Source organism: Maylandia zebra, linkage group LG7 (genome assembly GCF_041146795.1).
Source record: "Maylandia zebra isolate NMK-2024a linkage group LG7, Mzebra_GT3a, whole genome shotgun sequence".
Lineage (NCBI taxonomy): Eukaryota > Metazoa > Chordata > Actinopteri > Cichliformes > Cichlidae > Maylandia > Maylandia zebra.
In genome coordinates this window covers 43,686,591-43,709,298 of record NC_135173.1, presented here as the reverse complement: position 1 = coordinate 43,709,298, position 22,708 = coordinate 43,686,591, and the positions used below count along the sequence as shown (strand labels likewise).

At 37.9% G+C, this 22,708-nt stretch overlaps 1 protein-coding gene across 3 annotated transcripts in view; it reads right to left on the bottom strand.

Annotated features, from left to right (window-relative positions):
* Positions 1–11,775, bottom strand: part of sfswap (splicing factor SWAP) — a 54,495-nt gene extending 42,720 nt beyond the window's left edge. Inside the window, exons 1-3 of one of the 3 annotated variants that reach the window (XM_076886421.1) lie at positions 11,391–11,775; positions 9,749–9,912; positions 874–1,005 (exon numbers count right to left, since the gene is read on the bottom strand). In XM_076886421.1, coding sequence (XP_076742536.1) covers positions 874–1,005; positions 9,749–9,912; positions 11,391–11,584 — 490 coding nt within the window. In that variant the 5' untranslated portion in view covers positions 11,585–11,775. Of the gene's footprint in view, positions 1–873; positions 1,006–9,748; positions 9,913–10,330 lie in introns of all 3 variants that reach the window. The other 2 variants (XM_004538236.4, XM_076886422.1) reach the window with 2 other exon arrangements.
* Between the last annotated feature and the right edge of the window lie 10,933 nt (positions 11,776–22,708).

The window sequence follows — 22,708 nt, the reverse complement described above, 5'->3', positions numbered from 1 at the left end:
AGATATTTAAAGCAGAAGTAACTGTGTCAGGGTCAGTGTCTATCTTTTAGGAAGCAGTCTTTTTTTTTTTTTCTTGAGCATGAGGATGTTTGGGAAGTCATTCCAGACATGACAAGGGTGTGTTGGAGGGCAAAGGGTCTGTTTAGATGACATTTGGGAAAAAGACTGTTAGTTTAACCTCCTAGGACCTGGCGTCCACATATGTGGACATCACATTTTGGGTTATTTAGACCAAAATACTCAATTTTGCTCTACAAGGGCCTGAGATCCACTTACGAGGACATTATGCTGCTACTCTTCTATCAAAATTTTAAACAAATATCCTCATATGTGGCTCTCATTTTTCTTAGAAACAAAAATCAGGTAAAAAAAAATAAAAATCTGGTCATTCTTTGTTTTTACATTCATTGGGTCCCAATATGCCCAAATATCAAAGAGAAATCAAAAATGCATGCCGTGGAAGAGTTCGGGTCTTAGGAGGTTAAGGTTTGCACAAGGGAGCAGGGAATCCATGAAGGCTCCTCACAAAATAAGTCATAACAAGAAGTCACAAACAGATAGAGGACTAAAAGTAACACAGATGGTGCGAGGTGATTACATGAGGTGATATTCTAGTGCAATACTGAATTTTTTGCACATTTGTCATGAGCTTTTTTTTGGGCAAAAAATAAACTTCAGCAAACGTCTCAAGTGTATGAATGGGCAGATGGCTGTTTGGATTAAAAAAAGTTGGTTTTTGTAAATGTTATATATCAGAAAGAGCTGCTGTGTTCTTCACAGCTGACTGCAGCACACACAATCAACTACAATTCTAGACGTGACACAGAGCCCACGGTAACTACATTACTCTGGGAAGTTGTGACGAGTTCTCACCTGATTCCTTGTTAGCATCCTCCTCCTCAGTGGGCTGAGAGGGGTCATAGTAGTCAGCGCTGTATTTAAAAGCCACGGCGTTGTAAGAGCCTTCATCAGCCAGAGCCTCACTCAGACGTTTATACTCCTCCTCTGTGAAGGATTAGGAAACACACATAATCAGGGAAAAAAAAGAGACTGCAATGTTGAAGAACACTTTAAACCAGTCTGCACAAACTGATGATGACTTTTGATTTTGATGAAGGACATCTATCTGTGAAGATAACGAATGTTACTCTTTTTAAGTTGATACTGTGTCAGTTTTAATTAGATATACAGTATACAGACGTGTAGTGGATGAAAAATTAAACAAAACAATGACGCAGTCCTGTCTTGTGTGTTGATGAGACCAAAATAAAACTTTGTGGTTTAAATGAGAAGCATTCGTTTGCATTATTTACTGCATAGGTAGTAAGGTAAGGTAGAACCTCCTGCTTCCCATCTTTGAAACACAGAGGGGGTTAGAAGTGTCATCGTATGGATCTTTGTGTGTCACGCTTGGGCCAAAACAACAGACCATCATTAATAGAAAAGAAAAGGGAATTCTGAATAACACCAAGGAACACTAAAAGAAAACGTCAGGATGCTTGTCTGAGCTGAATCTCATGAGAGAGTTGGTCATGCACAAAGAAAGGTACCTTTTGCACACAAATCAATTGTACAAAGAAAGGTAAAAGATGAATTGGAGTGAGTACAACCCCAACTGCCCTCCAAAATTGGGATGTTATATAAAATATAAATAAAAACAGAACACAATAGCTTGTAATTTCCATAAATACATATTTCATTAATAATAGAATATAAAAAAGTATCAGATGTTTTAACTGAGAAAATATTACATTTTACTTTGTATCAATAGGTAACTTCACATCTGAGCAGACAAGTATCACATGTGGAGTTCCCCAAGGTTCCATCTTGGGACCCCTTCTGTTTAACATCTACATGCTCCCACTGGCACAGATTATAAACAACAACAAAATAAACTATCACAGCTATGCAGATGACACACAAATATATATCACAATGTCACCAGGAGACCGAGGCCCTGTACAGGCTCTTGGTAAATGCATTGAGGAAATCAATGACTGGTTGTGCCACAATTTTCTCCAGCTAAACAAAAACAAAACTGAGGTAATAGTCTTTGGCGCCAAAGGAAAACGATTACAGGTCACCAGAGAACTTCAATCTATACATCTAAAAACCACAAACCAGGCGAGAAATTTGGGTGTAGTGATGGATGCAGACCTAAACTTAGAAAAACACATTAAGACAATAACAAAGTCAGCTTACTATCACCTCAAGAATATATCAAGGATAAAAGATCTGATGTCTCAACAGGACCTGGAAAAACTAGTCCATGCATTCATCTTTAGTAGGCTTGATTACTGTAACAGCATCTTTACAGGTCTACCTAAAAAATCAGTCAGACAACTACAGCTCATTCAGAACTCTGCTGCTCGAGTCCTCACTAAGACCAAAAAAGTGGACCACATCAGTCCAGCTCTGAGGTCCTTACACTGGCTGCCTGTCCGTCAGAGGATAGACTTTAAAGTTCTGATGCTGGCCTATAAAGCTCTGAATGGTTTAGGACCAAAATACATCAATGACCTCCTGACCCAGTATGAACCATCCAGATCCCTCAGGTCATCTGGATCCGGTCTTTTATCAGTTCCCAGAGTCAGAACCAGACACGGAGAAGCTGCATTCAGCTTTTATGCTCCTTATATCTGGAACAAACTCCCAGAAAGCCTCAGATCAGCTGAAACACTCAGTTTATTTAAATCCAGGTTGAAGACTCACCTGTTCTCAGCTGCATTTGAATAAAGCACCAAATCCACACTTTAAGCTTAAATTTCAAAACTTACATTTAACTACTGATTTTATCTACTGTTCTGATTTTATCTGTTTTGATTTTATATACTGTTGTTTGTTTGTTTGTTAATTAGTTAGTTTGTTTGTTTGCTTGTTTTAATCAATTTTAAATCAAAGGTTTGTATTTGTTCTTGTTTCTAATGTCTCTGTAAAGCACTTTGAATCACCTTGTTGTTGAATTGTGCTATACAAATAAACTTGCCTTGCCTTGCCTAAGAATAAAACAAGGTCACTTTGAATTTGATGGAAATGACGTATATCAGAAAAGCTAGGGTCAGGCTGTGTTTATCACTGTGCAGCATCCCCTCTTCTTTTAACGCAGCCCGTAAACAACTGGGAACTGAGCAGACCGTCGGACTTCTGAGAGGAATGTTGTCTCATTCCTGTCTGATAGAGGATTCTAAAAACTCAACAGTCCTGGATCATCTTTGTTGTATTTTTTCCATTTCATGACACGTTAAATGTTTCAGTTGGTGAAACATCTGGACTGCAAACAGAGCATTTCAGCGCTTAGACTCATCTACTACAAATCGATGCTATTGTAATAGATGCAGTCTGCGCTATAGGAATGTCTTGGTGAAATATAAATCTTCTGGATGGGAGCGTATCTTGCTTTAAAACCTGTATATAACTTCCAAGACTGGTGGTGCCTTTCAGATGTGCAACATGTCAACTCAGCCGCCCCCTTCAGAGATACAGGCTTTTGGACTGAATGCTGGCAGTCCATTTGAACTGAGTTTAGGCTCAGGGGAGATGGCAGCATTTCCGGATCACGTTAACATCATGTCTATTTTTAATGCAGGGGCACCTGAGGGTCCAAAGATCACAGGCATCCATTATTTATATCTGGCATTGTCCCTTGCGCACAGAGATTTCTTCTGATTCTCATAATGATATTATCTACCGTATATAATAAGATTTTAAAAGTCTTTTATGATTTTATGTTAAGATAAGATAAGATAAGATAAGATAACCTTTATTAGTCCCACACGTGGGAAATTTGTTTTGTCACAGCAGGAAGTGGACAGTGCAAAAGTTATGATGCAAAAATTAGAATACAATAAGAATAAATACAGTACACAGCTGTACAGAATAGAATAAAATAATATACTATATACAGTAGAATAAAATAGAATAAAAATATACAATAAGATAAAAATAGAATACGAATGCTATATACAACTGAGTAAAAATACAGAGACATCATTGCAACATTACTGTTCCACAATTTGTAGAGAGTTTTTCAGCCGATTGGTGAATGTCTGTCCATCTTTACTTCTGAGAAATCCTGCCTCTCTAAGATGTTCTTTCTCTAACCAACGATGCTACAGATCTGTTACCAGTTAACCTAATTAGTTGCAAAATGTTCCTCCAGCTGTTTTTTTTTAGTACCACTTACTTCTCCAGCTTTTTGTGTCCTCTCTAGCTTTTTGTGTCCTCTCTCCCAGCGTTTTTGAGATGCCTTTCTGCCATCAAATTCAAAACGAGCTAATATTTTTCGTAAGGTTGTACAATACTGTTGTTAATTGTTTTTGTGTACTTTTAGGACATACTCGTGCAGATATATAGAAAACTTTAACAGGCTCACAAAATTCTTCTTACAATTGTCCTTTAAAGCCTAATGTTTATTTATTCTGGTTTGAAAACGTAACATATCTTCCCTTAGTTTGGTTGCTTTTCACCCAGAAAATAAATATATGAACTAAATTGCATTTTAAAAGCCACTGAAGAACGTTTACTCCACTCCGAGATGAAAGCAACAACCTATACATACATACAGCTGGCAAGCAGTGCACAAATGGCTTGTTGAAGGACTGTACTTAAGTGTGTCTCAGTAGCCTCTGTATTTTATATATATCTATATATCTATATCTATATATATATATATATATATATATATATATATATATATATATATATCTATATATATCTATATCTATATATATATATATATATATATATATATATATATATATATATATATATATATATATATATATAAATAAAATCTCAAATAGGGCTGGGCCATATTATACCGTTCACGGTAATACCGGTATAATGTTAGGCAACGATAGGAAAATGAAATATCGCGATAGAATATGAGTAAAACGCGCATGCGCAGTGCCTTTGTTTTCATACGCACATGGCTGATTGTTGAGTGAAACAGATGAACCAGAATTGGTTTGTAAAAATGGTGCAACTTCAGTGATGTGGAACTGGTTTGGTGTTTGTCCTTCAGATACACGACAAAGCACATTTTTTTGCAGAACATGCAAGCGGACGTCGTTATTGTCGGACTAAGATGCTCTTAAATCTGGGAGTAATCTGGGTCCTAAACTCCGTATCGTTCAAGTCAAACAACACTGCAGCATCACTGAGAGTTAAAAACTGTCTAAATTCTTTCATCTTTAATAAAACGATCAGCATTGCTGCTTTACCAGGTGTAACTGTGAAGTTTAACTTCCAGGCATCCATGAAAACAAAATTTATTACATTTAACGGAGTTAGAAGTTAGCAGGAAGCTAGCGGAAGTTAGCTCGCTAGTTTTGCTAGTTACCTTAGCATGATATAGCATGTTCTGACTGAGAGATTTCTGAAAAAAATCAAACGTACAGCTCTGCTATCACTTCCAACATAAATGAAGACAGGAAACTAAACAGCAATGACGTTTGTAAGGTTACTGAAGTTGGGCTAGCTGGTATATAATGATGTGCTATGTGATCGCTAGCGACACAGCTATGTTAGCATAACATAAACAGTGAAGCTGGAGGACGAACACTAACACTTTTCCACTTATAAAAGTTAACGTTAAGGTTCCTGATAGTTAGAGACAAATGCAGTCGCATGGCAGGATGCTGTAAACGGACCAAACTTCAGTCAGGAGAACAACTGAGATAATCCATCCACAATACAAGGTTAGTCATTAATATACTGCAACAACATGGGAATAGAGCAGCTGCCAGAGAATTCAACATTAATGAATCAATGGTACAGAAGTGGAGGAAGCAAGAAGAATGAGTTGAATAAAGTTTGATTTATCTGACTGCTTTGTTTCGCTTAATGTGCCTTATAATCCCGTGCACCTTATGGTCCGAAAAATGGGTACTGCACACTGCAGTTTAATGTTGCAAAGCACCTCTTTTTAACTTCAGTGGATATTATACATGGTTATGCTCAGGATATGTCAGCCCATTTCTACTGGAAATGCCTTTTGGTTAAACTTTCAGCAAGGAATTTGAATTTGCACTGTTACATTTTTATAAAGCTTTAATGTACATAAAAACCAGCTTCTTGTTTAAGTGAAAATAAATGAAAGGTTGTCTTTTTGCGCTAGTAATGTTGTGGAGTTGTATTTTGTCTCGCATCAATTATATCGTCAGTTATATCGTTATCGCAAATTTTCAAATATATATCGTGATAAATATTTTTGGCCATATCGCCCTGCTCTAATCTCAAATAACTCATGATCATTATGATATACAAATAGTTATAATGCTACCAATGTAATATATAAAAGGGGACAGGAAGTATGCATGTTGGACCCTGTAGCCAACCCTTTTCTACTGAAATTCATTGAACTCTATAAATATTTCTTATGCTTCCCACTGCCCCTTAAGTGGACAGATGGGTAATCGCCTCAGCAAAATGGGGTCAGATCTCCAAATTCAAGGGCAAACCGGACTGCAAGATCCACCTTCTGCAGTGTGTGTGTGTTTTACACAAACCATTAGCTGATTCCTTCTGACCTGTCAGTTTGAGCAAAAGAGACCATATTTCACTTAAAACTGTGGCTTATTAAATTCAATTACAGTCATTACATCTGTCTTTTGGAAGGATGCTTTGTCATCAAAACAGCCAGCTTCATTATATTATGTAAAATGAGTGAGATGCAAGTATTCTAGATGAGTCAAATGTGATTTCCATAGAAATTGCAGCTCTTCAACTCAAGAGTTAAAGCCAGCCCTTTTTAAGAGTCTAAAAGCTGAAAAGGCCTTAGAAAGGGGGCGTCACTCTACTCTGAAGATTTGGCCTGGGAAAAAAAAATCCAGGGATTTTGTTAAGAAGCATAGATTAAACTTTTTAGCAAATGTGACTTGTCAATTTTTGTTGGGATAAAATCCAAGTTTTATGTGCAGTGGCAGTCTGCAGAAGAAGTCTCATAAGATGATGCATGCCTGAAATTAAAACGCACTGGATAGTAATTAAAACACTGTCACAGACTGCCTTTGAAGAGAGTGAAGATTTCTAAACTGTGAAAAAGCAAGACAGGCATGACACGAGTTCAAAAGAGGACCTGATAAATTGAATTAGTGTAATATGACAGGCATGACAGAAGCAGCAATAAACATTAACCTACTAAGTTTGTAGTAGTTTTTCATAATGCAAACCTTCCGTTTCACCACATCCCTAAGGTGCTCTAATGGATTGACATCTGGTGAGTGTGGAGGCTATTTGAGTGCAAAGAACTCACTGTCATGCTAATGAAATAAGATTTAGGTGATCTGAGCTTTGTGACACACATGCGTCATCATGCTGGAAAGCCATCAGAAGATGGGTAATAAAAGGATGGACATGGTCAGCAACAACACTCAGGTCGGCTCTGCTGTTTAAAGTTGGTAACAACGAACCCAAAGTGTGGCGAGAAAATATATCACACCAATACATCAGTGCCGCCAGCCTGAACTGCTGATACAAAAGTAATGGATCCAAGCTTTCATGATGTTTACACCAATTTCTGATTCAACCATCCAAGTGTCACAGTAGAAATAAGGACATCAAGATCATTGGTTCAGTTCTAGCCAGAGACTTAAACTCCTTCCCAGCAAGAATTCTGGCTTCCACAGACTGTGTCCATGTAGCACACAGAAGATACTCAATTTGTTTCATTCCTACTTTTCCACCAGGGACAAGATCATAGACCTGCATAAGGCTGGAATGAGCAAACTGTTTGATGAGAAGTTGATAACTCTCGAAAGAAATCAAATGAGCATCAATTATTCTTGCAAAGCCCACAAAGTCCCCCTGCTAAAGAAGGCACGTGCGATGGTCCATCTTAAGCTTGCCAGTGAACATCTCCAAGGCTTGGGAGAAAGTGCCGTGGTCAACCCAAAGTGCAGCGTTTGGGGAAAGAGAAATGCTGATTATGACCCAAAGAACACCATCCCCACAGCCAAGCACAGAGGTGGTAGCATTATGCTTTGGGGCTGTTTTTCTACTAAAGGTACAGGACGACTTCACCACATTGAGGGGCTAATGGGCGGGGCCCTGTATGATAAGATCTTGGATGAGAACTTCCTTTCTTTAGCCGGAACACTGAAGATGGGTCATGGATAGATCTCCCAGCATGACGATGACCCATAAACATCCGATCAAGGCAAAAAAGGAGTGGCCGAAGAAGAAGCACATTAAGGTCATGGATAGGACCAGCCATTCGTGAGTCCTACAGAATCTGTGGAGGGAGCTGAAGGTTTGGGTTGACAAACACCAACTCTAAAGCCAAAGGACTTAAGCGTTTCAACAAAGAATCCCTCCTGAAACGTGTGCACATGTGGTGAATAACTACAAAAAAAAAACAAAAAACATCTTACCGTTGTGCTTACCAACAAGGTATTTCAAACAAGTCATATTTAGCTTCGGGATCAAATATTTACTTCACTCAGTGATATGCAATTTAATTTATAACTTTTTTCCCTGGAGTTTTGGATGATATTATGTTTATTTCCATTAAAATCGAGCTACCCGTTTACCTGACTGTTCATTTTTTTGGAAGCAAACAAATTTACAAATTCAGCAGAGGATCACTTAATTTCTGCCCCCAGCGTATTGACAACAAGCTGTAACTAATGCTGGGCAGACACTGTGCGATTTTTTCAGTGGCGCGATTCAGCTCCTGCTCAAACGGCACGATTGACTCGCAGGGGTTAGAAGTTCATAGGTCACGATGCAGGGTCTCACACTATACGGTCCGATGCTCTGATGCGACCTGAGTGCTCACACTGTGCGTCCATAAAATGAAGGTTATAACAGAAATTCTGTCGCTCGCTCTCCCTCTCTGTCTTTCACTCACACAGACACACCACCACCATCAACTTTGCTAAATTGCTAATGAAAAACATTGATCAGGCAGCTGTGATTGAGCAGCAATGTAAATCCAACTATTTTCACGGTTGTTGTGGTCGTGATAATTTTGTGAGGCCACATTGAAAAGGCTCGGATGAGCTTTCCAAAGTTCTACAAGTTGTGCCTCCATCGCTTGTGTCCAGATCACATGCTGCACTGCTGTGCGCAGTGTGAGAAACTGTGGTGACACCCTCACGACGGTCGCGAGGATTTCAAACAGGTTTGAAATCCTCACGACCAAGCGATTGATGATCGGGAGCTGGTCGTGAGGTGTTAATCGCTTCTCGTTACCCCACGTATACTACACGATGCACGACGCACGATGAAGGCCAAAATCGGGCCGATCGCCAAAACGGTCGTAGGACTCAGAAATCGGCTCAAAATGGGCCAATTTGAGTTTGAGCAGGAACTGAATCGTGCGACTGGGAAAAAAAAAAAATCGCACAGTGTCTGCCCAGCATTAGCAATAAGTAAATGTCAGTGTGTTCATCACAAATGGGAAATCCTAAGAAGCAGTAGACATTACCTTAAAATTTCTACTGGAGCAAAAGATGAAGACAGCAAAAATGCTGTTAAGTGAGCATCCCCTGACATATGAGCCCATGCAACTACATCTTTATTAAAAAGGCCTGACTACAAACGGAAAACAAGTTTGAGCTACTGACACAAAATCAGCTTTTGAAAACAGATTACGAAAGTAAGGTCATGATATCCTATTTAAGAGCTCCAGCAGATTTAAGGTATATAAGATGTTTTGAAATTATTTTTCCTTGCCTTTAATATCACTCTTTTTTTTTTTTTTTTAACTATTACTGCTAAATGTTTAAACGAGCATCCTGCTCACCTTGTCTAGCTTCCTCTTCCAGCAGGTCAGTGTGCAGTGCCAGGTACCTCTCCTCATCGCAGAGCGCCTCAATCCTGGCCTCTTCCTCTGACAGCTGGTAGGATGTATTCCATGACCCACTGTCATACTCTGAAAGGTCATGTAAGTGACCACGTCCATCATATCTGTTGGATGATAAAAAGGATTAGAGAAAAGGAAGTAGACAAAACTTTTCATACAGAACATGGGCCTACTTACCAAGGTTGTAAAACCTAAAACCCACAATATAAAAGATATAAAACTGGTCTACCTCTGTAAGTCCTCCATGAATGTTTTCTCAAAATGGATACATCACAATAATGATACTAATTAAGTCTTTGGGAATTATTTTGGATAGAGCTCTGATATACCTAGCAAGTTTTCTGTCTGTATTTTCTTCCTGTTTTTACAGGCCAACAACATTAGAAATGAAAAAGAAAAAAAAAGACAAACAAAGCAACTCGCTTCTTACCTTACAGGGTTCAATAATCCCCTGTAACACTCATCATTACTTCTAAATCTGCAAAGAAAGTTACATTCACACAAACCCGAGCACATAAATACCTATCCGTAAGAACCCAAATGGACGACATTTTCCAAGGTTCGTCCCTCTACGCCATCTCTCACTTGCAGTTTCTTCATGAAGACAAAGAAATCTGGAGCTGAGGTTGGCATTCGGGGTTTGGAAGGACCCCTTAGCCTACCTTGCTGTGGAAAAACTGGGTTATGTAATAAAGACACACAAACAAAGGCTGTACAAATGAAACATAAGTTGGGTCTGAACACTAAGGTGATTCAATTGATTTAATATGTTTAAAGAAATACAAGACTCAAGGAGGTTTACAATGACTTTGCAACAAGGACAATTTCTATGTAAAAGGTGGAAAAAATTAGTCAAAATGATACACTGAATCACCTTAATGACAGTAACTTTTGTCTTTGCTAGAATTTGCTCTGGCAAACAAAAGCATAGTAAAATACCAAGTTTTGTAGGGACTTCACCACTTTATATTAGAAAACGTCCGTTTGAAAAGAACAGGAAAAAGACATGTTATAGCTTAGACATATTATTCATGTGTAAAGCATGAAAAAAGCTTCTAGAGGAAATTCTCATAACATGCCAAGATGCAAAGCAGATTTCACAGATAACTTGAGTATTTTTATATATTTACTGCAATTGCCAATTTAAGAGGTACATTTAGCGCGAACTATGCAGGCCTATGTGGTCTTAAACCAGTCTCAAATAAACTTTATTCAATCCATTTGTCCAATGTTCTCTTATAATGTAAGCTGGAGTGTATAATAACTTGACAGCAAAAAGCATAAATAGGTCAGTCATGGCTAACATTAGCAAAGACTGACAGGCATTTGCAAGTTAGCATGTTACCGAAGAAACTTTAGATACCAGGTGTTTTTCTTTTCCCCCCAATTTTCTTTCTTTTTTAGTTCAGGACATCCAACAAGACACGTTAGGAGGCAAGAAATAAAACAATCGTCGCGAGTTGCAGGTGTTTCCAAGCTTCAACAAGCAACAACTCCAACGTGGTCCCTTGAATTTTGAGACAGGCTAGCGGACAGGAGAGATTGTTAGCATAATGTTTCGGTCTAAGTTTGTTCAACCGACCTATCAATCATGATGCTCTTGTCCCCCATCCATGGGATAAGATGCTTTCCGTGATCATGGTAAAGAGCCCTTTCGTCGTCTCGGAAGAGTTTGCAGGCATAGCCGAAAACCAACAGATCGGCGTATTTATCACTGTCACTCACATCCTTCTTCACCGGCTTGCTGTCTTTCTTTGCCGCTCCGCGACGATACATCTCCCAGATAGTCGAAGGAATAGATTAGCTTAAAGGACGTAACAACAATGACGGTATCGTGATAGCTTTTTGTTTACCAGGTGGCTACCAGGTCCTCCAAATGTTACATTAATCCGTGGGATTTTGCACCAAAACAAAACACTACACGCCAAGAGCCGCCATGTTGAAAAGTGAGTAAATGCATCTGTGTATCCGGTCGGCACTTACGACAATTTCACGAGAGCACAGTTAAAGTTTACACTAATGTTCAGTAAGTAGACGTCCTAATATGTAGCTAAACATGTCCACTGTTATGTTATACTTTTTTGCTTTAAAGTACTCTGTATATAAACCACATTTTGTGGTTCCCAAATTATCGAAAGTGCTGCTGTGAAATACCCTATTATATTAAGCTTTTGTTCAACAGATAAATTCCTGTGTTCAAGGTAATTCAACAGTTAGTTACTTTAAATATATGGAAACAAAACATTTTTATCATAATCTTAAAGTGGATTTGACAGCACAGCTGGATGTTTAAGATTTGTAATTATTCAGGCTGTTAATTATTTTTGATAAAGCTATTAAAATATATTAATTAAAAAATTTGAAAACTGTGTTGCAAGCCATGTGTTTTGGTGTTTAATGAATTTGGATTTGCATAACCTGATTAAATCACATGATGCTGAGTAGTTCAAGGATTTACTAGAGACATCTTTTACATATGAATTATGAGTGAGATGTCAAGCACTTTGTGATGAGAACAGGGACAATTCTAGGATCAGAGCTTTGGGGGTGCTGAGCACCCAGAGAGCTGCCCATCCAGGCAAGGTAAACTTTACTCGTCACGATGAGACTTCTTCCCTGTCTCTGTCAGTCCCTGCATCCTTAAATGTCTCCAGTTGTCCCGAGTTCCCTCTGACTGTCTCCTTGGTGCATTTAAACCCCTGTTCCTCCCTGTCCTCATCGTCTGTTGTCTTCATCTCCATTATCAGTCATCATAATTTTACCCTCTCTGTGCAAGTCTGCAAATTTCTTTATTATATCATAAAATTCTTAAATTCATCAAGTCTCTCTGTGCCTGGGTCCTCGTCACAAAACATGACATCACTGTTTTGTACATTTTAACACAACTTAATCCCCACATTTGTGAAAGAAAAGCAAAACACTTTTTTTTAAGTCTGTAACAAAACCATCAAATCTGATAAAGGTTATTTAAATGCTGCTAAAGAAGAATGGATTGGAATTTTTAAAAAAAAAAAACATATCCTAACCTTAATTACTGCAGGAGAATAATGAATGATGCTCATAGTGAGTAAAAAGTAAACTAAGTGCATTTTTTGGACAGAGATTCACTTTTAAAGTGTATGTATAATACAATACAGATACATAAAAAAATACACTCCAAAAATAGAAGAGTCCTTGAAATGTACAAATTATTATTAAAAGATTAGAAAAATGGAGACACCCTGGCTTATGGTACAATGTACACAATGTATGAAAAGATGTTTACTGCAGATACTCCTATGGCTCTGCAGATCTTTGCTTTTCTTTTAACCTATGTCGCCTCACCTTGAGGTTGGCAAATCTGTCTATCACATTTTGGTGGTCAAGTCTCTCAAGCATCTCTTTCTCAACTGACATCACAGCCAGGTGCTGGAGTCTGCTTTGACCCATGGTCCTTCTCAGCCAGGTATGGAGCTGAGTCAAGACACTAAAAGACCTTTCACAGCTACGGCTGCTAACTGGATTTGTTAGGGCAACCAGATTAACAGTTCAGTGTGGGGAAGATCTGATTATCCTGAAGATTGTACAATGTTAACATATCTGGGATGGCACCAGTCTCACTCTTGAGCTTCAAAAAGTTTTTGGCAACCGTGACTTCCTCTGACTGAAGTTCAATATGGTAATGCTGCATTACCATTTTGAACTGCATTACTAATGCAGTGCCAGGGCTGACAACCCAGTTTGTTTTTCAGATTAGTTAGTTGTTTGTTTGTTTTTTCTTTGCCAGTTTAACAGTTTCTGTTATGCCTGTTAGTACTCCCTGTCTGTTTTCTTACCTGGTTCTTCCTGATCTTGTACTCCTCAGGTTCCCCTCTTTCCTCTCTCCCTCTTTGGACTGACAATCATACACAAATAGATTGTATTCAATTAGATTAAAAAAAAATACTATTAAGATCACTAATAAAAAAGTCCTCTCTCAGTGTACTTTCAACCAAAAGGCAAATAACCAAACCACATATATATCTAATAAAGGATATAAATATTGAAACACTGATCCAACATTATCCTTTATTGACGGATCATTTGATCTTACACTTTTACCTGAATGTTTCTCCTTTTTTTGAAAAAACATCCTCATATCCATTATGAAGCTGGCTGTCTCTCTGCACACACACACACACACACACACACACACACACACACACACACACACACACACACACACACACACACACACACACACACACACCAGGAGTTATAAGGTTAATGGGCATCCAGTCAGTTAGCTAGTCAGTACCTTGGGTTTAATATCAGCACATGCACATATGACAAAGTAACCAGTTTCTCTCATTACATTTCAAACAGGACAGTGGTAACAACAGTAGGCTACGGACAATGTTAAGTTTTAGATTTTAAATAGGCTGTATAAATTTCAATGGGAGCAACAGGACGGTCAAATGTTGCTGATTTTACTACAGAGTAGGACAGATTGTAGGGTAGCAAACATCGTCGGAAAACAAGTTTTCAACACTGCAGGTTACCTGAGTGTAATGTTTTTCAGCTAAAAAGAAACATGGTCTGTCTCCTACCTAACTATATAAAGAGTAACTGAAGGTTAAATGCAGCTAATATGTCCTGTTTTAAGCCAGGCACTTCCACCTCCGCTCCGCTGCGTCTCAGCCACCATCGCTCTGGCAGCAACGGCGCTAGAGTCAGAGTAGGGGAGAGGTGGGCTGGAACAAACCATTTTGCTGAAGCACCCCCAAAAATAGGCTAAAATTGCCCCTGGATGAGAAGTATGAAGATGAGACATACTCATTTGTGTCCATCTATTATACATCATTTACTATTTAAGATGAACAGTTTGTTTATAGTCAGATGATTTATCACAGACAATCAAAGCAGTCCAGTAAGCTTAACAAAGTACACTTCTGAGCTTTTATACTGCAGCATTCAAAGACAATAGAGATGCATTTACTTTGCAGCTCTTGCCACAAAGACTGTATTGGTCCTTTCTATTATTTACAGCTTCTGTGTGTGTTTTTCTTAACATTTCTCCATAGGTTCTCAGGGATGTAGAGGCTAAAAAAAAAGTAGGACAGAGAGAGAGAAAAAAAAGGCAGAGAGCATTGTTCAGAGGGCTGCAGTGGATACACTTGTGTATATTATATATACTGATCTGGAGAAGTTTCATTTTTATTTATTTATTAGATTTTAGTCACAGGGGTCTGTGCACATTTGGAAATACTCCATTAATCGCCTCTGTCAGCGCGCCCCAGGGCGGCTGTGGCTACACTGTAGCTTGCCATCACCAGTGTGTGAATGGGTGGATGATTGTATATAGTGTAAAGCGCTTTGGGGTCCTTAGGACCAAGTAAAGCGCTATACAAATACAGACCATTTACCATTTAATCCACTCTTAATTACTTGGCTTTAATGTAATACACACAGGACACTATATGCAAAAACAGCCAGAGAACAAGCTAAGGTTAAGCTAGGTAACAAAGTTCCTATACTCTTATGGATTTAACCTCCTAAGAGGTCAGCTTTTGAGATTCCCTTTATGCTGTATTATCAGGTACAAAATGGAACAAGTAATGCATTTAGTATAGATCCACTAGTCACTTTGTGATGTATACCTATTTAACTACCTGTTAATGCAGCTGTGGTTGGCTAAACATGTATATGTGGTCAAAATACCTGTTGAAGGTCAAAGTGAGCATCAGAATGAGGAAGAATGGTGACTTAAGTGATCGTGAGCAGGGTATGTTGTTGGTGCCAGACGAGCTGCTAGTTTACTGGGATTTTCCCATACAATCATCTCAATGGTTTACAGAGTGGTGTAAAGGTGTGGGATATTTTCTTAGCACACTTTGGGTTCCTTGGAACCAATTGGACATTGTTTAAACACCACAGTGTACCTGAATGTTGTTGCTGACCATGTTGATCCCTTTAAAATCACAATGTACCCATATCCTGGTGGCTGCTTCCAGCAGGATAATGCACCAAAAATCAAATAAAGCTTAAACCATCTCCAACTCATTTCTTGAACCTGACAGTGAGTTCAATTGTTTACTTAAATGACCTCTACAGTGCCAGATCTCAATCCAGTAGAGCATCTCCCTAATACAGCTAATAAATCAGCAGCAACAATGTGAGGCTATAATGTCAATATGGACCAAAATCTCAAAGGAATATTTTCATTTCCTTGATGAATTGATGCCATGAAGAAGACACGGTTCAACATGGTAGTAGCAAAGTGTACCCAATAGTGTTCAGTGAGTGAATATGAAATTCTGTTATTAATAGAAATAAAGATATAATTATTCTGCAATAAACACACATCACTGTAAACATCTAAGACATTGTTCCAAATTTTAGAGGGGTATAAAGAAATGTAAAATTGGTAAAGAAACAATAAATAACATGATCAAAACCATCAATATCAAAATAATGATGGTGGGTAATTTTGAATAGAGAGCAAGACAAATTACACTAACTGCCTCTAATATCAGCAACCCTATAAAACAACAGCACCCATCACTTCACTGACAGCAAATCAATGTGGCAGGCATTTAAAAAAGTAATTTTAACTGGAAGAAAGATCCAAATGAATTCATTTAATTTTGTATTATTTTATTTTTAATGACAGTAGTTATCATTAAAGTAAAGATGCAATGACATGCAAAGAAAAAGATTAGTAAAATATAAAATAAATTAAGGTCACCATATTTCAGCACAATAATCAAATAAAAATTTTTTAGTAGACTAAAGTTAGTGACTGCAAAGGCAGTCAATACATACTTACACCAAAAATAAGTGAGATGTTGTAAATCTCAGGAGCTTTAAAAGTAACAGTGAAAGAATCTTCCCAGGCAATAGAACCTTGTCCAGTAGGGAAAAACGCAAGTAAGAGCAAAGTCAGTGGTATGAATATTTAAAACAACTAACTTTAACACAAATACTCAACTGAGGTAAAACAATAGTAGCTGAAAAATGTGTAGATTCAATTACTGCTACCGTGTAAATATGACTCCTTATTTCTGCTCACTGCTATATTTGGATAGATTTTCTATTGCAGTTTAGTAACAGAACGTTTAGTACATCTTATTACTGATTTTTACAATGATTTGAATGCTAACTTATTTTTTTTGTTATTTCTGCTCCTGTTGTGATAGATTGAAAATGCAAAAGTTTACAAGTAACATTATATGGTACTGCAAAAGAATAGAAATGTTGTATCAACACAATTATCATCTACTGTAAATAAAAAACTTCTCAATTTTAAAATTGACATATCATGCTACTGCCTTCTCTTGCAAATGTGCAAATCACGCAAAAGAAAACTCTAACCTGCAGATTTGAGTGACCATTGTAAGCAAGCTGCAGTGAAACACATTGCTTCATTGCTTTCGGGGCTTAAGGAGTGATCGATATCTTGTGCTGACCGCTAATCATTTAGTCATTTCTAAATAAGTGATGTGTCCGCTCCTCTAATATGTATGGAATATGAAAGTGAGTTCAATTTTGTGCAGCTTTAAAAGAGAAAGACCAGAAAATCTGCCACACTTTCAAACTATGTTACCAAACGACTGATTTCTAATATGTCTGTACTTAGGACTGTATTACATGCTTGAATTAGTGTAATTTTTATTATTACTGCTATTCCTTGAAAACTGAAGAAATGGCATTTCAAAAAATAACAGGGGAGCAATGAAAGAGAGCAAAAGGCACTAAAAGTAAAGTGTAAAAGCAGTTTAAAAAATTATTACAGAGTGCAACAAAAACAAGGAACAGAATCAATCAAATCAATTCTCTAAAGCACACTTGCACACATTCTCAATTATCTTTAAGTGTTGAAAAAGTTGCCACAGTTCTTCTGTGGATTAAGTCCGTCTCAGTTGCTTATGTGACATGTAATGTAATCTGAGACTGTCTCCATGATGTTTGGGGCCCTGTTGGGGACATGCTATGTGAACAACTTTCTAAAATAAAAGTTTCACAAGCACATTCTAGCATACTCTCATGACTTGCCAAGTAAAGCAAGCTCTTCGCTCTATTAAGGTGCATGTTCTTACAGAGCCTTTATAACATATATCCATGCAAATTTATGGATTTGTTTAAATACAACTTGGTGGAATTATAAAAGCATTTAATAGTTAATACTGATAGAAAATATGTCTAAATAGGGTAACTATTAACAACAGGGAAGATACCTCAGTAATTGGCTGTAAGAATGACTAAGGGGCAACAACCTAGAGAAACGCTGAATGATCTAAGTTTCGTCTTTAATCTTGTTGGATAGTTCTCTGAGAAGATTAAACTGTCATATTATAAAGATTTGCATTTGTGGAGAACAGAGATGGGCAGTAACGCGTTACTTGTAACGCGTTACTGTAATCTGATTACTTTTTTCAAGTAACGAGTAAAGTAAGGGATTACTATTGCAAAATCGGTAATTAGATTACCGTTACTTTCCCGTAGGAACGCTGCGTTACTGCGTTACTAAAACCGTGATTTTTTTTGCGAGAATGTCTCATGACAGTGACGTAAGCAAGTGCGACGTTGGTGACAGCAGCTGTGTGCAGATCAACAATGGATAATATATCAAGTGCGGGAGAGAGTATGAGCGTGCAGCGTTTAAAGTGTGGAAGTACTGACCTTACTTTGAGTTTGATTCCATAAAAAGTGACAAAAACATTAGCGTCCATCGTGCGTGGGAAGAAAACTTCTTTTTACAGCGAAAAAAACCCCTAAACTTCCGAGCAAGCACCGAGTAGCTACGACGTGATGGGAAATTCACAGAGACACTCGCGCGGATTCTTCAACTGACCGCAGCACACCTGCACCAGGGTAACCCTCCGCCTACCCTGCTCCTGCTTTACAGGTGAAAATAGAGCAAAAGGACCGCTGAGTCTTTGACTTTATTTATTTTCTGTTGTGTTTTACTTGCATCTGTTTGAAAGAGTGAGTGAAAACACAAAAAATATTTTATTTTATGTGCTGGAATGTGTAGAAAATAGGTTTAAATGTTAAACTAATTTATTCAAGTCAGAGAATGTTGCATATAATTAAATGTTTTGCTTGATGCATAAAGTTAAAAGATTAAAACTGATAAAACAAGTTAAAAAAAGAGACTTTTCCATTTGATTACATTTTGTATGATGGATTATGTAGAAAAAGTAGAATTGGGCTGAAAGATCTATCACTTTATCACCTCTTCAGGTTGTAAATCGTGTTTTTAAAAAGTAACTAAGTAACTAAGTAACTAAGTAATTAATTACTTTTGAAAATAAGTAATCAGTAAAGTAACGGGATTACTTTTTTGGGGGAGTAATCAGTAATTAGTTACTGATTACTTTTTTCAAGTAACTTGACCAACACTGGTGGAGAATAATGTAAGTCTCCTAATTCCCCACAGTGAAATCCATAACCTCTTACGTCAAGGAATTGTATAGCAGCAAGAATGAAAAATGCAAATCTTGAAGCATTTAGACACTTTGTTTAGTTCTTGTTATGCTTGGCACAGCATGTCAAAAATCACTTGGAGACAAAAAACAAACCAAACAAAAAAAAAAAAAAACATTGACAGCCTGGCATTAAAAAAAGGGTTTTGTTGAATTTATTCTTGCAGAAGAAAAAACATTTTGTGACTAAGCTGGGATAGTTTTGACTGATATAGTGACTATAGCCAACTGCTGCGAGGTGTCTAGTCTGGTGTCAGATATAAGACAGCACTGTTAGAAATGACTCTTTGGCTCTTCTTATCACCTGCTTCATGGACTGTCATTCAGTGAGAGGAGACACGCCACGTCTCATTTACTCTTCATGTCAAAAATTGTGCAATCAATCCAGTTAATCACCTTCATGGGTGACAGGTTGAACAAAGCATTAGGCATCAAGAACAAATGTCTTGGTGGTGAAGCTGTCACTGTTATTTAGAGGCAAAACAAGTAAAGTTGGACTGTGCTGCAGTGGCAAGTGGATTTATTGGGATTAGTGAGAAGCCTAATGGGACCCCTGGGCTCTTACCATTATTTCACACAGAGCAAACCCTTCCAGGTGGGATTAACCAAAGTATGAAATTATTTTTTAAATATTTATAGCGCTCTAAAATGAGACCCTGATAGTCAGGATTTTTTTGTGTGTGAAAATGATGAAAATGAGATATTTTGAGTTTGGCACCTTCAGGGATGTTTACCTGCTTTGTTCACATTATCTGACAGATTAATGCTGTGATTAAGTCTTACCTAAGACAGATTTTAGCTTTTATTAGACACCAAAGGTCTGGCATCAAAGTGTTTATGATTTGTCTTTAAGTAATTCAGGATGTGCATAAACACATGCGTTTAAGCAAATGTGCTGATACAAACCCACAGAAAATGAGATAAAAAAAAAAGAACATTATGAGATTGCACAGAAGATCCATCAAAGGTCTGCATGTGCTGAATTTGATTAGAATGATTATGACTTCAAGTTGTATATCAGAAATTGATTGATGTTTCTTTTAGTCTTAGACTCTTTCATAAATGGACCGGTACTTTCAGAGCACTTTTCTACTAAATTTGAGCACTCAAAGCACTTTCTACTGCAATCGTCATGCACCCAATCACAACTCTTTTATCTATACTTAATCCCTTTTTACGTAACATTCATATGCACATTCCCTCCAACGGATGGATCTGGGGCGACTCAGGATTTGGTATCTTGCTCAAGGAAACATTGATACATTGACTAGAGGAGCTGGGGATCAATCCACTTGAGTAACGGCCGCCACAATGAGATACAGGCTCTTTATGTTCCCCCAAAAGTCCACGGGAAGTAACAGAGAGTGTCCACGTTGTAGGACTTTGCTCTCTAGCTTAAAATTTACAGATCTCATCAACATGATCCATGAGTAGATTGGTCTTTTGCTAATACACAGTACATGACATGAACTCTGAAGTTTTATTTAGGGGCTGGTCAAAATGTATTACTATTTAAAAGTAACATTTTAAAAATCAATGCAGCCTCCCCTTCCGTAAATTGACCTTCTCCCGTGGCCTTTTCTCATGAGTAAGTGAAATGCTGCATGACAACAGCTCTCAGCAGGATTAAATTAGTGAGGAGTAAAGTGCATTTTATCCTGGCCACTGTCTCTGGACATAAAGATCCTCTCACGAGGCCTAGGCATTTAGCTTATTGAGCAACAGGTCAAAGACACCTGATGATAGGACGTACCAGTGACCAAAACACCTCTGGTGACACCGTGTACACACATACATTCAAGGTCCCCAAAGGATTAAGCTTACTTACTTTAGCAACACCCTGATGTTGTAATAAATTGCATAAGTGTGATACATACATGTATTGATGGTGTCATTAAAAAAATGTCAATCCTCATAGAAAATGCCACATTTTATTGTCATGGTTTTGGTCAAAAACAGCTGTTGCCACTTGGTTTTCATTGGTAGCAGGATAGGCACTCCCCTTAGATAAATCTGAAAAACATACCTGGTGTAAACATAAAACATTATTCAAAATAAAATAGGTCAGTTCTGGAGTTTTTCTGATTCTAATGACAAAAGAGAGCGCAATTTGTACACAAACAAATACACTGCATTTTCGTGACTATTTCATAGAAAATGTCAATAAATGACCCAGACAGAAAAGTAAGGAGAGCAAAAACAAACTAACTGAGAGGCTTGGGGGGTGTCAAAAGGTGCTCACCAGACTGGGACAAACCAAATAATGGTTGGAGGCAAACAAAGCAGCAGACAGATACTGGTGAAATTCACTTTTCAGACGTGACCCAGTATTTCTGTGGGGAAATCTCCAAAAAAACTGTGTGTCTATCCCTGAGCAAATGATGAATAGGACACTTCAGTGGCTCTGACTGGGCTGTGGTCAGGGCACAGCAAAAGAGCTCATTCTTCTTCTGGGCTTGGTTGGAGTCTAATGGAACTGCAGCCTGACAGTCTTTGACAGAGAGAGCACTGAAGGGCAGAGAAGGGGCATTTTTCAAATACTGGATATCATTGAGTATAATATCATTTAATTCCATTTACATCTTAATTAACATGCCTAAGTAGCATGACATCATAGCTTTTTCAGGTGTTGCATTGCCTGATTATATATACAATTTTGAGACAGACGTTGACTCGCTTAGAAATAAGTCACAAAATAATTTGTAATGTGAGATTCGGTAGAGTAGAGGTTATAACCAACTGCATTCTATAAACAGATGAGACATGAGCTATCATGGTTGCTTTCAATAACTAAACAGCAGAATTTTTATTATAAAGGTGGAATTTAATTAATGACCAAATATATAAATAAATAGCATCATTAGGTTAAAATCAAACTGATCCCCTTGACTCTTGACACCACAGTTTACCACCAATCCAATATAGTCCAGATGGTACCAGAACACTGAAAACGACCTATAGTTTACACTTTAACTCATCTAATCATTAAATAACCCAAAATTTGGCTGGAAAACTTGAGCCATCTGTCTGTTCTTTATGTTACAGATGCTTTTTAATGTTTTAAAGTGCTCTTGAGTAATATCACTTCAGGCTTTCTGAAGGCATCTAACTTAAGGATGGATCCGTTTTGTGTCTAAACATGACAGATTAGCAAAGAACCAATTTTAAACTCCATTTTCAGATGAATCCATTAAAAATGCCAAAGACTTAGTTTGAAAGACATTAAAAATTGTATTTGTGCACCACTGAGCTACTAGCAGAAAATTGTGTATCAAATATCTTGGCATGGTGTGCAATGTCCATCCATCCATGTTCTTCCACTATATCTGGGGCTGGGTCGCAGGGGCAGCAGCCTAAGCAGAGAAGCCCAGACCTCCCTCTTCCCAGCCACCCCCTCTTGCTTATCCGGGGGAACACCAATGCGTTCCCAGGCCAGCCGAGAGATATAATCCCT